The 12429-nt window shown below is 32.9% G+C and overlaps 2 protein-coding genes and 1 long non-coding RNA gene across 3 annotated transcripts; 1 reads left to right on the top strand and 2 right to left on the bottom strand.

Moving 5' to 3' along the window:
- Window positions 1-260: 260 nt before the first annotated feature.
- On the top strand, window positions 261-4289 carry LOC120277708. The gene is made up of 4 exons (XM_039284562.1): window positions 261-300; window positions 2563-2767; window positions 2847-2907; window positions 4028-4289. Exons 1-4 carry the CDS (start codon window positions 261-263, stop codon window positions 4163-4165), a joined length of 444 nt encoding a protein of 147 aa, XP_039140496.1. The 3' UTR covers window positions 4166-4289.
- A 1504-nt stretch (window positions 4290-5793) lies between these two features.
- LOC120276672 lies at window positions 5794-7112 on the bottom strand. Its single transcript, XR_005541349.1, has 4 exons — window positions 7083-7112; window positions 6746-6927; window positions 6547-6670; window positions 5794-6108 (listed from the first exon to the last, which is right to left on the bottom strand). It is a non-coding gene; the product is annotated as an uncharacterized LOC120276672 (long non-coding RNA).
- Window positions 7113-7648: 536 nt separating this feature from the next.
- LOC120277707 lies at window positions 7649-11032 on the bottom strand. Its single transcript, XM_039284561.1, has 8 exons — window positions 10838-11032; window positions 10342-10459; window positions 10141-10216; window positions 9672-9732; window positions 8657-8773; window positions 8495-8572; window positions 8081-8143; window positions 7649-7981 (listed from the first exon to the last, which is right to left on the bottom strand). The coding sequence occupies exons 1-8, from the start codon at window positions 11030-11032 to the stop codon at window positions 7808-7810; spliced, it is 882 nt and encodes a 293-aa protein (XP_039140495.1). The 3' UTR covers window positions 7649-7807.
- Between the last annotated feature and the right edge of the window lie 1397 nt (window positions 11033-12429).

Genomic DNA, 12429 nt, shown 5'->3' with positions numbered 1-12429 from the left:
TGGGGAAAAAATCACTTTAGTGAAAATAAATTAAACTCTCATCTCATCTCCAAAACTACTGATTCATTTTTGAGAGTTCCAACCTTAAATCAAGGAAACACAAGCCCTCAAAACATAAAAACTAAAATAGAACAACAATTAAACTAAAAAAAATAAAATGCAAAACCAATCAAACTAAAATCCCTAAATTACTACCTTCATTGGTGGTTTTACTGGGATTATGCCTGTGGTGATGCTAGATTTGTTCAGAAGTCAACGCCATGGAGATCACTGGACGGGAAGGACTAATGGCGTGGAGAGGCAATCTCAGATTGGGAGGAGAAATGGGGGCGCTCGGACAAGGGTTTCGATTAGTGTGATCTTTGGGACATGAGAAGGGGTTGACGTAGGAAATGGTAAAGTGTTGACTGGATGGGGCTCGCTAACGTAGTAGTGGTCAGAGAAAGTGTGGTGAGATGGAATGCCATGCAAGACCTTTTTTAAAATGGATAATACACGTCGGACACCACCTCAGCACCTTCATGAGAAACAGCCCCAAACATGAAATTGTGGCAGTGAGTGTGACCGGAGACAAGTTTTGTGGCCACATCATTACAAAAAAACACATATGTGGCCACAACGGTATACTTACGAACATTTGTGGGCACCAGTGATATTTAACCCTCTTGAAGGCCACAAAACCTTAGTCCCCATAGCAGCCATTCTACTTCTCATCTCTCTATAGAGCCCTCAACACCCAATTCATGAGGTATCTTCTCATCTCTTCATTTCTTGATTTCGATGAGCGGGTGCGGGAGAGGTCCATTTATAACACTTATGCATCATTCAAAATAAACACATTAAGCAAGGGACTCATTGATAATAGGCCAAGAGGCTATTTGTCTATTTAGAGAGCTTTATTGTGTTTTCTATTAGTTGATATTATAACATATATATATATATAATTTATATGATAGAAAAAATTCTATTTATGATAAGAAAATTATAATTAAGATTTGCTTTAAAATTATATATAATGTGAATTAAGGTGTTTTACCTTGCTCTACCAAATACAAAGTTGGTGTAACGGGTATGGGAATTTGGAGAGATGATGGATAGCATTGGTTAGAAGAATTAAAATAATAAATGTTACGGATGGGGCTTTAATTATATATTCGTATCATATGTTTTTAAGTAGGATTATTTTCATTTTTATAATAATAATAAAATAAAATAATTTCAGACATTGTGTTATTTGGCTTGTCGATGTTAAATTTGAGCTTTTATCAAGAGATTGATTGCATTATTAGTGAGATGTTGGGGAGCAAAATTTAATGGGTGTTTTATATTTTCTATAAACTAAGTTTTATATTTATTTTTGAAAAAAACTAAAATGTTTAGCTTAGTATCATCAAAGAACTGGTTTGAATTTTGATATTAATTTTTTGTATATAATTGTGATAATATTTATATGTTAGAATTATAATAAATAAATTAATTAACAAATTAAAGATTTATAATACTTTCGTATTTCTTTTAAAAATTAAAAATTAAGGAATATATATATATATATATATATATTTATTAAAGAATAAATAAATTATTATTATATATTTATAATAATAATAATAAATATATAATAATAGTAATAATAATATTGGTTATGGGAGAAAATGCAAAACCCTAGGTCTAGTTTTTCTAACCTGCTAAAAAACTCCTATAATTAATCACCTCTATAGTAAAATATTTCTCTTATTTATTATATTTTATTTAAATTTTTGACTAAATTATGCATAATATCTTAATATATAATGTATCTTAATTTTACTATATTGTACTAAAACAACTATGATTATTATTTTTCTTTTTATTAAGGATTATTTCAGTTCAGTTGGCATGAGAAAAGCATGGAGATACCTATAAAAGTTTTTTTTTTTAAATTACAAATTTCTTAAAATACTTATAAAAGACAAAAATTATCTAGGAAGTTTATAGAAGATATGAGCCTTTTCTTGCTTTCAATTTCAATTTGCAATCAAATCCAGTTAACCTAACATTTGAATGATCCGAATCGAATCATTTACCCAACATTTGAATGAGAGTCCAAGACACCATCTTTTGGGTTTATGAAAAAAATCATTGGGAGAAGGGCTCTCCCAATGTTTGGTTCCTAACCAACCAGAATATTGGTTATTGGAAAAAGTGAAAAACCCTAGGTCTAGTTTTCCCAACAATCTCAAAATTTCCCACTAGCCGCCAAATCCCAACTTGCTCAACAACCTTCTTAACTGGAGTCTTCCAACAACCTTCTCACCAAAGAGCCCATCTGACAAGGCAATGAGAACAAAAGCTAATGCCAAAGCCGACGAGCCTTCAACCTCAGTGGCATTGACTCGCTGACCCATGGCTATCTGACGGGATCTAAGAATAAGCCAAAGCCCCCCATCATCATCATCATCATCATCATCATCATCATCACCTGTGACAAGCCCAGCGCGCTTCGCTATCACGTTCTTGAAGTCTCCAACTGCTCCACCATTTACCATCTTTACATCATACCACCATTTCATTCAAACACTGCAGTTTTTATTCTTGTTAGTATTTATATCTGCGTTTCAATTTTCTATATTAATATTCTTAAATTCTTACCAGATTTATTAATTGTATATGGTGCTTGCAGGAGTTTCAATAAATTGATTTTGTTTCCATACAAAAATTGGGATAACAGAAGATATTTTGCAGCTAATAACCTAAAGAGAAAGGTATTACAAAAGGGATATCTTTGCAGGTATTGAACACAAAACCATTGTTCCTTGATTTGTTCAAAGATTGTGATCAATTTTTTCTTTGTTATTTCCTATCAATAGGTTTACCAGACAAGCTCAAACTCAAAGCTCAATATTCCATGGAGATTTTTTAGTTCATGAGGTACCTATTTCAGATTGTTAGTTTAATCTTTGTAATGTTATCAATTTGTCTCATAATACTGCATGTTTTTCTATAATTTTTTCCCTCGCAGTTGCTTCTTCATGTTATAACTTTTGTAATTTATTTGTTATAACTTCATAGGCATGAAATCTTCATATATCATTCTTTAAATTATTTTTCTAGTAATTTTTTCCCTCAAAGTTGCTTCTTCATAACATTGATACTTTAAATCCAAACGCAATTCTGGTAGTGGGGTAGGTGAGCTAATCTAACCTTCACATTTATCTTTCTCTTGGTTTAACCACCACTGCATAATATCTTCTCTAGTGAGGGAATTTATTTATGATTTACATTGTCCAGTTCCAGGCTTGAATGCATCATTGTTGCTTTATTGTTTGGAAGGATGATAATTATAACTTCGTAGGCATGAAATCTTCATATATCATTCTTTAAATTATTTTTTATTGGGTAGATTCCTTGGTGAAGAGATGAAGAACTTGCAGGAATCCATGCTTACATCTTTTAACAGTTTAACATCTTCCTGAAATTTTGGCCAAACCAAATTATAAGACTTTCTCATTAAGAAAAAAAGATGAAATAATGGCCAAAAGATTGGTGAAATAACATACCGATATATAAGATAACATTGTCTAATATAAATGGATCCATTAGAAATTACAGTGTCACTGAACTAACCTTAAATTTGTGATATTCATCATAAACAATATCACCAGTACTATGGTCATCAATTTTTTCACCATAAATGAAACAAAAATGTTATCAACTCTATTGCTAAACTATTCATAATTAAGATTTTATTTTCATTTCATTCTTATTTTATGAAATGCTATTTCTCCCTCTATCATGGTGCATACAAGTTATTTTTTCTTAGTCATAGTATACCGGCTCTAGTACCATGTTACATGAATTAGGTTATCATTGTATGAGAATTATTGATCCTACCTCTGGCCATTCCAATATCAAAGAATCAAAGAATGAAAGAATTGGTAAAATAATTTAATTATTAAATAATAATAATAAATAAAGCATTGTTAATTATAACTTTGTAGGCTTGAATGCATCATTGTTGTTTTTTTGTTAGCTAAAATATGCTCTACAGCACAAGCCAAAGGTGGCTATTATGGAACTTCAAAAAACAAGCGATGCGCTTCTGAGAAAAGTGAAGGTATGTCAGAAAGATAGGAACTCTCGAATTCGGGTGAGTTGCAGCTTGTGGCACCCTAAAACTTCTGTGTAGGAGAAACTATGTATCACACTAAAACTTCTATAAATGTTTGAACATGCTTCATGTTTAATCTTTGCAATGTTATCAATCTGTCTCATAATGCTCCTCAGCTGAAGCTTTTCCATAGGTATCTTGCTTACTATCATATGAATATAACTATTGAAATATTTATAAAATAGTTTTGGTTTTATATTTTGATCTGTTGTTACAAAAATTAATTGGTGAGTGGCATCAACTTGACCCATTATTTGGCATTACAATGGCTTCATGTTAACTATCACGATGTTTTTTTTTTTACATTATATTTTATTAATATTATTAAAATTTATGGTTTGTAATGTTTTATCCATATTGAAATGATTTGAGTTGCTTGAGTTTTGATATCCAGATGTGTGTATATACATGTATGTATGTATGTATGTATTAGATTCAAAAGTGTGTTTTTTTAAAAAAATTTTTTTGATGTGATAATAATTTCATATGCTTATATTAACCATGCATAAAAAATATATGACTTTTCTTGAAGAACATGGACGATGTACTTAGTAGATTTTGGTTTTAGAGCTTTTTAACTTATGTTTATCAGAATTCTCTTTTTGAATTACACCGTCCATGTTATTGTATAAAATAAATTACAATGCCAAAACCCTAAATCCTGTCTCATCGAGGTAATTTCCCATAATTAATTATTATTGAATATAATATTAAATTCCAAAAAAATTTAAAAAAAACCATGTTATTGTATATCCCATTATTTATCTCTGAAAAAAAATAAAAAAATCACTTTATTGAAAAAATATTTATTAGTGTGGTTCTAATTATTTTAAATGAGATAGCAAGGGTATTCAAGGAAAATCAGGAGTATTTTGGGAGGGAAAGCATGGTAGTTATATTTACGTCACTACACTAAAAAAGAGCTTTAGAGACGGTTTTCATGACCTATAGAGGCGGTTAAAACCGCCTCTATAGCTTTAGAGGCGAATTTTTCACCCACCTCTAAACCGTCTCGTATCAAGCCGGCTCTACACTTTAGAGCCAGTTTGTAGTAACCGTTGGGGTAAATTTGATCTACAAAAGCGGTTTTTTATAACAAATGTAGAGGCGGTTATAACCGCCTCTATAGCTTATAATTTTTTATATCTTGCAAATAGCTTTAGAGGCGATTATAACCGCCTCTATAGCTAATAATTTCTTATTCCTCTGAAATAGCTATAGAGGTGGTTATAACGACCTCCATAACTAATAGTTTCTTATTCCTCTTCACAAGTTTTAGAGGCGGTTATAGCCGCCTCTAAAAATATGAATTTGAAAAATAAGAGTTTTAGAGGCGGTTATAACCGCCTCTAAAAGTATTGAGGAGGTATAAGAATTTTAGAGACGGTGATAACCACCTCTACATTTGTTCATTAGTTTAATTGAATTTTAATTTTTTTTTTTTACCTCACAAGAAAAACACTATTTCTGATCAACAAAATACAAGATAAAACTTGATTGCTTTTAACTCAGTAAATTTACTGACATGATAATTTTACACACATCACTCTTTGCTCATCAATCTAAAATAAGAAAGGCACATATCTAATGAAGAATTGCCATTAGTTAAATAGTTTACACAATATTCAATTGAAAAAAAAAATCTATACAAAAGAATCAAATGAATGAATCTGATACATTGTTCCCAAAAAATGACAAAAAGAAAAAAAGGAGATTACAAGCAATTGCACAAGAAAAGAAGAAGAAAATAAAAACACAAAGAATGCCACATGCTCTATGTGGGAAATGATGGTTTTCAGCTATCAAACCTCTTCAGTTTACGCCATCGAACCAATCTTTTTACTAAAAATCCAACAAATGAGACTTTCTAGAATGCAAACCAGTTTACTGTATAAATGTTTCCCTCCAAGATTAGAATAAGTCACACCATCTTGTTTAAGTCTTTCAATCTGCAAAATAGTCTGTAAAATCAATGGAGTTAGTTTTTCATGGTAACCATGGTATTGTTTGTCACTAGAGATTTGGAGAATATCATATTTTGTGTTCAGATTTTGCATCAATGTGTATGTTGATCATATTTTTATTTAGTACATTTAGTATAGACATTGCATGATCAGAAGCTACCAAAAAAAGAATTGCCAGTGTTCAAGTTTCTCAAGATTTGTACATATTTTTTGGCAGTTAATATTGTTGTTTGATAGAAACAAGTGTAGTTAACTAGAATTATACTTCAAAGAAAGAACATGTCCTTGAACATTAAACTAATTCAACTAGATGAGTTGTTCAATGAAGAAAAGCCAATGCTTGGTACAATCATGACAACGTTGAAGCCTGTTAAAATTTAGAACCTTAACTTTGACAGACAACACATTTAAGAATCAAAGAACATTAAAGCATACCTTGCTTATTTTTCCTTCCTTCAAGTAGCATTGAACTCTAGACTAGGTTACATATTTTATGAAAATACGACCACATCGCAGAAATGGGGCACAAGAAATTGTCTATGAGCATGGCAAAAAATACCTGCTTTGAAGTCAATAAGAAGAGATTAATATATATACATAGTGAATGCATTATCAATGAATAATATTTAGTCACCCGAAGTAAATTAATGATGTGAAGACGATGCATACGAGTCCCCAGTTATAGGAACCAAGTGACATTTTCGGCCCCTCAGGAGATAACATGTTGCACAACTGAATTTCCACCTTTGTCAAGTTCCACGTTGAGACAAGTGTAATAACTATGCAAACTACCAAGCAGCCAGCCAATGACAAAGCCTGAACAACACCCAATTTAACTTTAATCCCCAATCAAAAACTTCAAATCCAATCCCCTTTACTGAAGATCATGTGTACAAGTAGCTGATGAGGTAAAAAAATTGGTAGCTTTAAGGCCAGTTAGTAATTTTGTAAGAATAGAGTGGTTTACTCACCACAAGATAATGAATTTGATTCTCTGGAGATAGTTACTAATTTGTGCTCTTATGGCAGCCAAAAAGTGTATAGTTGCCATGAAATATGGTACAACAAACGCCTCAAGGTAGATAGCAGTGCGCAAAAATAATGCTCGGTTCATGAGCCAATTAACCTCTGAAATGTAAGATTCAAGAACAAAAAGTTTTTCTTCCTCAGGTAATTCCAGTATCTGCACAAGAGAAGAATAGCAAGGATGGCATGACCAGTTAACAATCAAGATGTTAGCTCTAGAACAAAAGTTTGTTTCATTAGTAAATTTGGAACCTGAACAGGATTAGTATAATAAATATGACATGGTTATGTATGAGCTGATCAGAAATACTAAATTGAATTTGATTACCTAGCAAAGCTTAGGTCACTAGCAAGAGGATGAGGAAAGACAACAACTAATGGTGAAGAAATAAGTTTTTGTTTTCCCTGATAAGGAAGTGTGGGTTATGCATCTAAACGGCATGAATATTATTAGGATTTATTACATTTGGATAATTTTAGAAAATTAATTAGAAACATTAGAATGCATCTGCATGGAAAAAATGGTTACTTGATCATATCTAATCTGCCATATGCAGTTCATGCACAGTTAGGACCATATGTACAGATTTGATGCGTGCAATCATCATATGCATGAGTATTAGATGGAAGAATTGAGTTCATCAGTGAAGCCTTTTTTATTTTATTACTATTATTTTTTGCTTATTTCACTTACAGCATGAAAAAATAAATGCATTTTCAAGTCATGCGTATGAAGCAAGAAATTACTAGCTATTGCAGCAAGAGTCATGTCATCAAAATATCCACCATCTCTCAGTCCACTAACAACACCATGTGAATCTTTTCTAAAATCATCTGCATGCATCTAAGAGGATGGAACAACTTTAATAAGTCCCTAAGTGTCAAAATTATAGATATATTTTGTAGGTCAATGTAAATGTGATATGAATGATGAACCATGTACCATTATATAGCCACTCCATAGGAAAAATGTCTTCCCACTAGTTGCAAATCCCATTGAGCAAGGCTGAAAATACTATCCTTGAGTATAAATTCACCTCAGACAAAAATAATAAATTCCATCAATAGCATTAATGGTACTACTAAGTTAGTTGGAATAACTAGATATTTTCTGTAAGAGAAGAATGCTCGATTGCAAATTTTGCAGCAGCAATAATTGTGTTACATAAAAGAAGAAGCCAACAAATTGGTTGCTTTAAAGAATATATTTAAAAATTTGCTTCAACTTTGATGCAGTGTGAGTTGCTTCTTTGTTTAAGTCAGAACAAACTGTTGGAGGTAATTGCCCAAATTCTGAATTAATATGCAGAAGGACAATGGCTAGGAGGATAGATAGGTTGTTCTGATAATTATTTACCATGTCATATTCATAAATGCAATAGCTTCCCAAGCTTCCAAAAGGCAGATCAAGAGGATATCCAGTTTGAATAAATATCTATTTCATTTCAACAAACAGGAGAAAGTAACTATCATCTATATTAAAATATAACGCATCATGGAAAGAAAATATTAAATAGACCTCAGGAATTTTCTCCATTTCTGCAGTTAGAGCTCCAACTGATCCAAGATGCAGTCTAACATCATCATCCAGAAATAACACATACTTGCTGCCCTTATGCATTTTCTCAGCACCAAACTGCATTGGTTTTGTGGTTATCAAGATCAAACAAGCAGAAATTAAAGCAATTAACAAAAAGCGTTAATGTGGAAAACCACTCAAATCAACATAAACAAGGGGAATTATTTCTCTCGAGGATAAGAGGGGAACAAATTCCAGAAACATGAGAAAAAAAAATGTTTATTTCTTAGTACCATCAAATATAGATCATGAATTGTTTATATCAAATGAAATATATTGCGCAAAGAGCTAACAAACAAATATATAAAAAATTTGAATGCCACTCAAGTTTGCACAAGTCAAAAATAAAATCCACTAGGTTCATAAAATTTTTGGCATAAGCAAAAGAATTACACATTCTTGACAGCATCATTAAATTAAAAAGATAAGAGCTAACCGGTTAGAAAGAATAAAATACTGGGCATCTATCAATCTATTATATCAAATCTAAGCAGCAATGCAATGCATCATTCGTGAATACTCAACATCTCCTAGTCGAACCATTTACTGTAAAATGTCTAATGGTTATAGGTCTAAGGCCTTTGTTTTAAAACAACTTTGCAAGAGACCATTATAACTTCTTAATTAGAAAGTTCATTGAATTGGTTCCAGTATTGCAAACATAAAATTTTTACATTCTATTATTTATAGCCAATGTTGAGAACCCATCATTGGTCATCAGCAAGTGGATTCAAATAAGTATATCATAGTTCAAACCAGACTTTAGCCAGGAATTTAAACATGACCATAGTTGTACAGGCACAAGTCATGTGACTATTTGCAGCATCATTAAGAGCAAGACACTGCCTTTTGTTGTAAAGAGGAAGTACTACATGCAAACTTTAAAATGAACCTTCTTAAAGAACACCGCAATCTATTTTTACCGAATAGAAGAAGGTATTAATGCAATACATACTAACTGATTATGAATTTTCTGACTCCATGTTGTTGAGAGACCAGCCACACAATCTTTACATCAACACTGTACTGAAAATCAACAACAAAAAGGAACCGTACAGAAATTAAACACATTGAACATAGAATTCTTTTCCACCCTGACATATTATGTGTTCATCAAATAATCTAAAGAAACAAGCAACTTGATTTATTTTTTTAAATAAAATTCTAGAGAAACTAATGGGAATAAAAATAGCACAATGCAAAGCTAGTCATATTCATGGGAGACTACATAGAAGGAAAGTGGGATATTATAAGTAACCTCCATTAAAAATAGAAATATGAACACATGGATGGTGGCAAAAGATAAGCTTCATTTTACAAAAAAATAGATTCAACTTGGAGAAATCTATAGAAGATGTTCAGAAAAAGTGAAGTTATCTGCATGTCCTTTTTGGTCATATCTAACTGTTTTTAGAGATGCCTACATCAAGGAAACTGAATTTGCAAGTAGAGGGTGAAACTTAAGTGTGACAAGAGAAGGGAGGGCTACACGTTTTGTGCCTAGAAATGTTATAAGCAAAACAATTCAAAAAGATACATTGGTGAAGATTGCAAGAGCACAAAAAAGTGAAAAAGAAAAAAGAAAAAATCATAGCTCCTTGGTTAATGTATGAATAGCAACGTACTTGTTTGATAAGCTTTCTTGAATTCTGAGATTAAACTAGATATAGCATGGTAAGCTGGATCATCAATGCTTTCAACTACAAAAAGGAACTCCAAAATTCCACCATAAAGAGAGGTTATCTGCATACAAGCACATTCTCAAAGAAATGTTAGACTAGAATTTAATAATTACACTTTGATTTTGATAAGGAAAGCTATAAATGTGTGGCCACATAATGGGCACATTAGATGTGCATCAGTTCCAATGTTTCTTATGAAAAAACATTGAAAATGCATACAAGCATTAACCACTCATTTTTACTAAATCTCCTTCTCCACAGTCAATTTCTTGTTCCCATTAGTGCTATTTACCAATCAAACAATTGAAAACCCTATTTTCCCCCAAATCACAACTTAGAACGTCAAAGAAACTCACAATTTTGAGACATGCAACCTCCTTGTTGATTCAATTAAAGTCTTTTATGAGATTCTTCAACTCGAATTGATCTGCAAAAACACCAAGATCGAAATGAGAAGAGTTAGCCATAGAGCTAAGAAGAGAGGAAGTCTGGGATGCATACGTTGCTGCCATTCTTTGGCAAAGCTAATGATCTCATCGATGACCTTGACGCTTGTGAAGCGGCAGTACTGAGACTCACGGATGCACGTGGAATCGAAGCCTTTCTCGGCACTGAAGATATTGATATCCAACATCCCTGCGGTTGTGGTTGATGAGGAAAATGCGCAAATGAGTCCACCGATTTCTTTGAGCTCTGATGCCGAACTCTTTTATTATTATTGTTAAAACATAGTATTTGTATAGAAGTACAGGAGTATATGAGCAAAGATGAGGAGAAGAACAGTGAACCTCGAGGGTGTTGCTTATCAGCGGTGGTGGTAGATCTCGGAGAAGGCGGAGATGATGGTGCAGTGGTGGCGGCGAGAGTTAAGAGAGAGGAGGCAATGCAAGAGCTCCTCCAGAGAAGGGGGCTTGTACAGCTCCTTGTCGTCCACAATCATCTTCGCCATGGATCGCCGGATCTCTTCACCACGGCGAAGCTCTCCTTGACCGTCAATTTCTCCACCTCCTTCCTGAGATTAATGCCGTCCGATGAGTCGGTGGAGGAGGAAATTAGGGTTTCGGTCTCATCATCATCGCAATTGTTAAGGGTGAGAGAAGAGGTTTGGTTGAAGAGATCGGTGTGAATCTCATCATCGCTGGAGAACCAGCCACTATCGCCGGAGGAGAAGCTGGGTCGGGACTAGGGTTAGGGTTAGGGTTTCGACAAGAGTCAATCTTGCGCCGAGGAAGGGGCGAGGAGAGGGAGTCGAGGCGCTTCGGGTTCTGATATCTTCTCTCCTGGGGGTCACCGCTCGAGCAAACGAAGAAGACCAAAGAATCCTATATGAAATTTAATTTTTAGAAGCGGTTATTTTAAACCGGCTCTAAACATAGGATGGATTTTTTTTAATGTTAATTATGGAGCCGGTTTTTTAAAACCGGCTCTTCCTTTCTGCCTCTAAAGAATTAAATTGGTGTAGTGCATGTTATGATCTTTCAATAATTTTAAAGTAGTTGTGCCAAGAAGCTCGGTATCCACTTGTCCCACATATGGATGAGATGAACTATATGGCTAATTGGCAATAGATAGAGTTGTGGTTGATTGGAATATATATTAAGCATTGGCAATTGATTGATGATAGTATTAAAATGTGACATTTTTGGTAGATACTTTTTTTCTCTCTATCTATATTAAAAAAAATGCAAGCTTTTTGTCTTATGTCTCAGTATAAAGACATGTAGTAATTGTTGTTATTAGTAGTATTAATGTGTGAGTCTTGTGTTGGTTAGACAATGGTGTTCCAATAGTGGTCAAAGCTTAGGATAATGATTTAGATGCCTAGTGATTATTTTTAATTAAAAGTAAATTAAGATTGAGTAATTTATTTTAAAGAAAGTTGATTCATCTTCCACGAGTGGATTTGTCATCATAATCGTCACGCTTATTAATTTATGCAAATATTACATTACATGAACATATCTGCCACATTGCTTAATAAGTCTTTAAAAATATTGTATGTGACCTAATTAATGCAAATCAATGACCATA

This window comes from Dioscorea cayenensis, chromosome 15, assembly GCF_009730915.1.
Source record: "Dioscorea cayenensis subsp. rotundata cultivar TDr96_F1 chromosome 15, TDr96_F1_v2_PseudoChromosome.rev07_lg8_w22 25.fasta, whole genome shotgun sequence".
Taxonomy (NCBI): domain Eukaryota; kingdom Viridiplantae; phylum Streptophyta; class Magnoliopsida; order Dioscoreales; family Dioscoreaceae; genus Dioscorea; species Dioscorea cayenensis.
The sequence above is the reverse complement of the archived record's forward strand: the minus strand, read 5'-3'. Positions and strand labels throughout refer to the sequence as shown.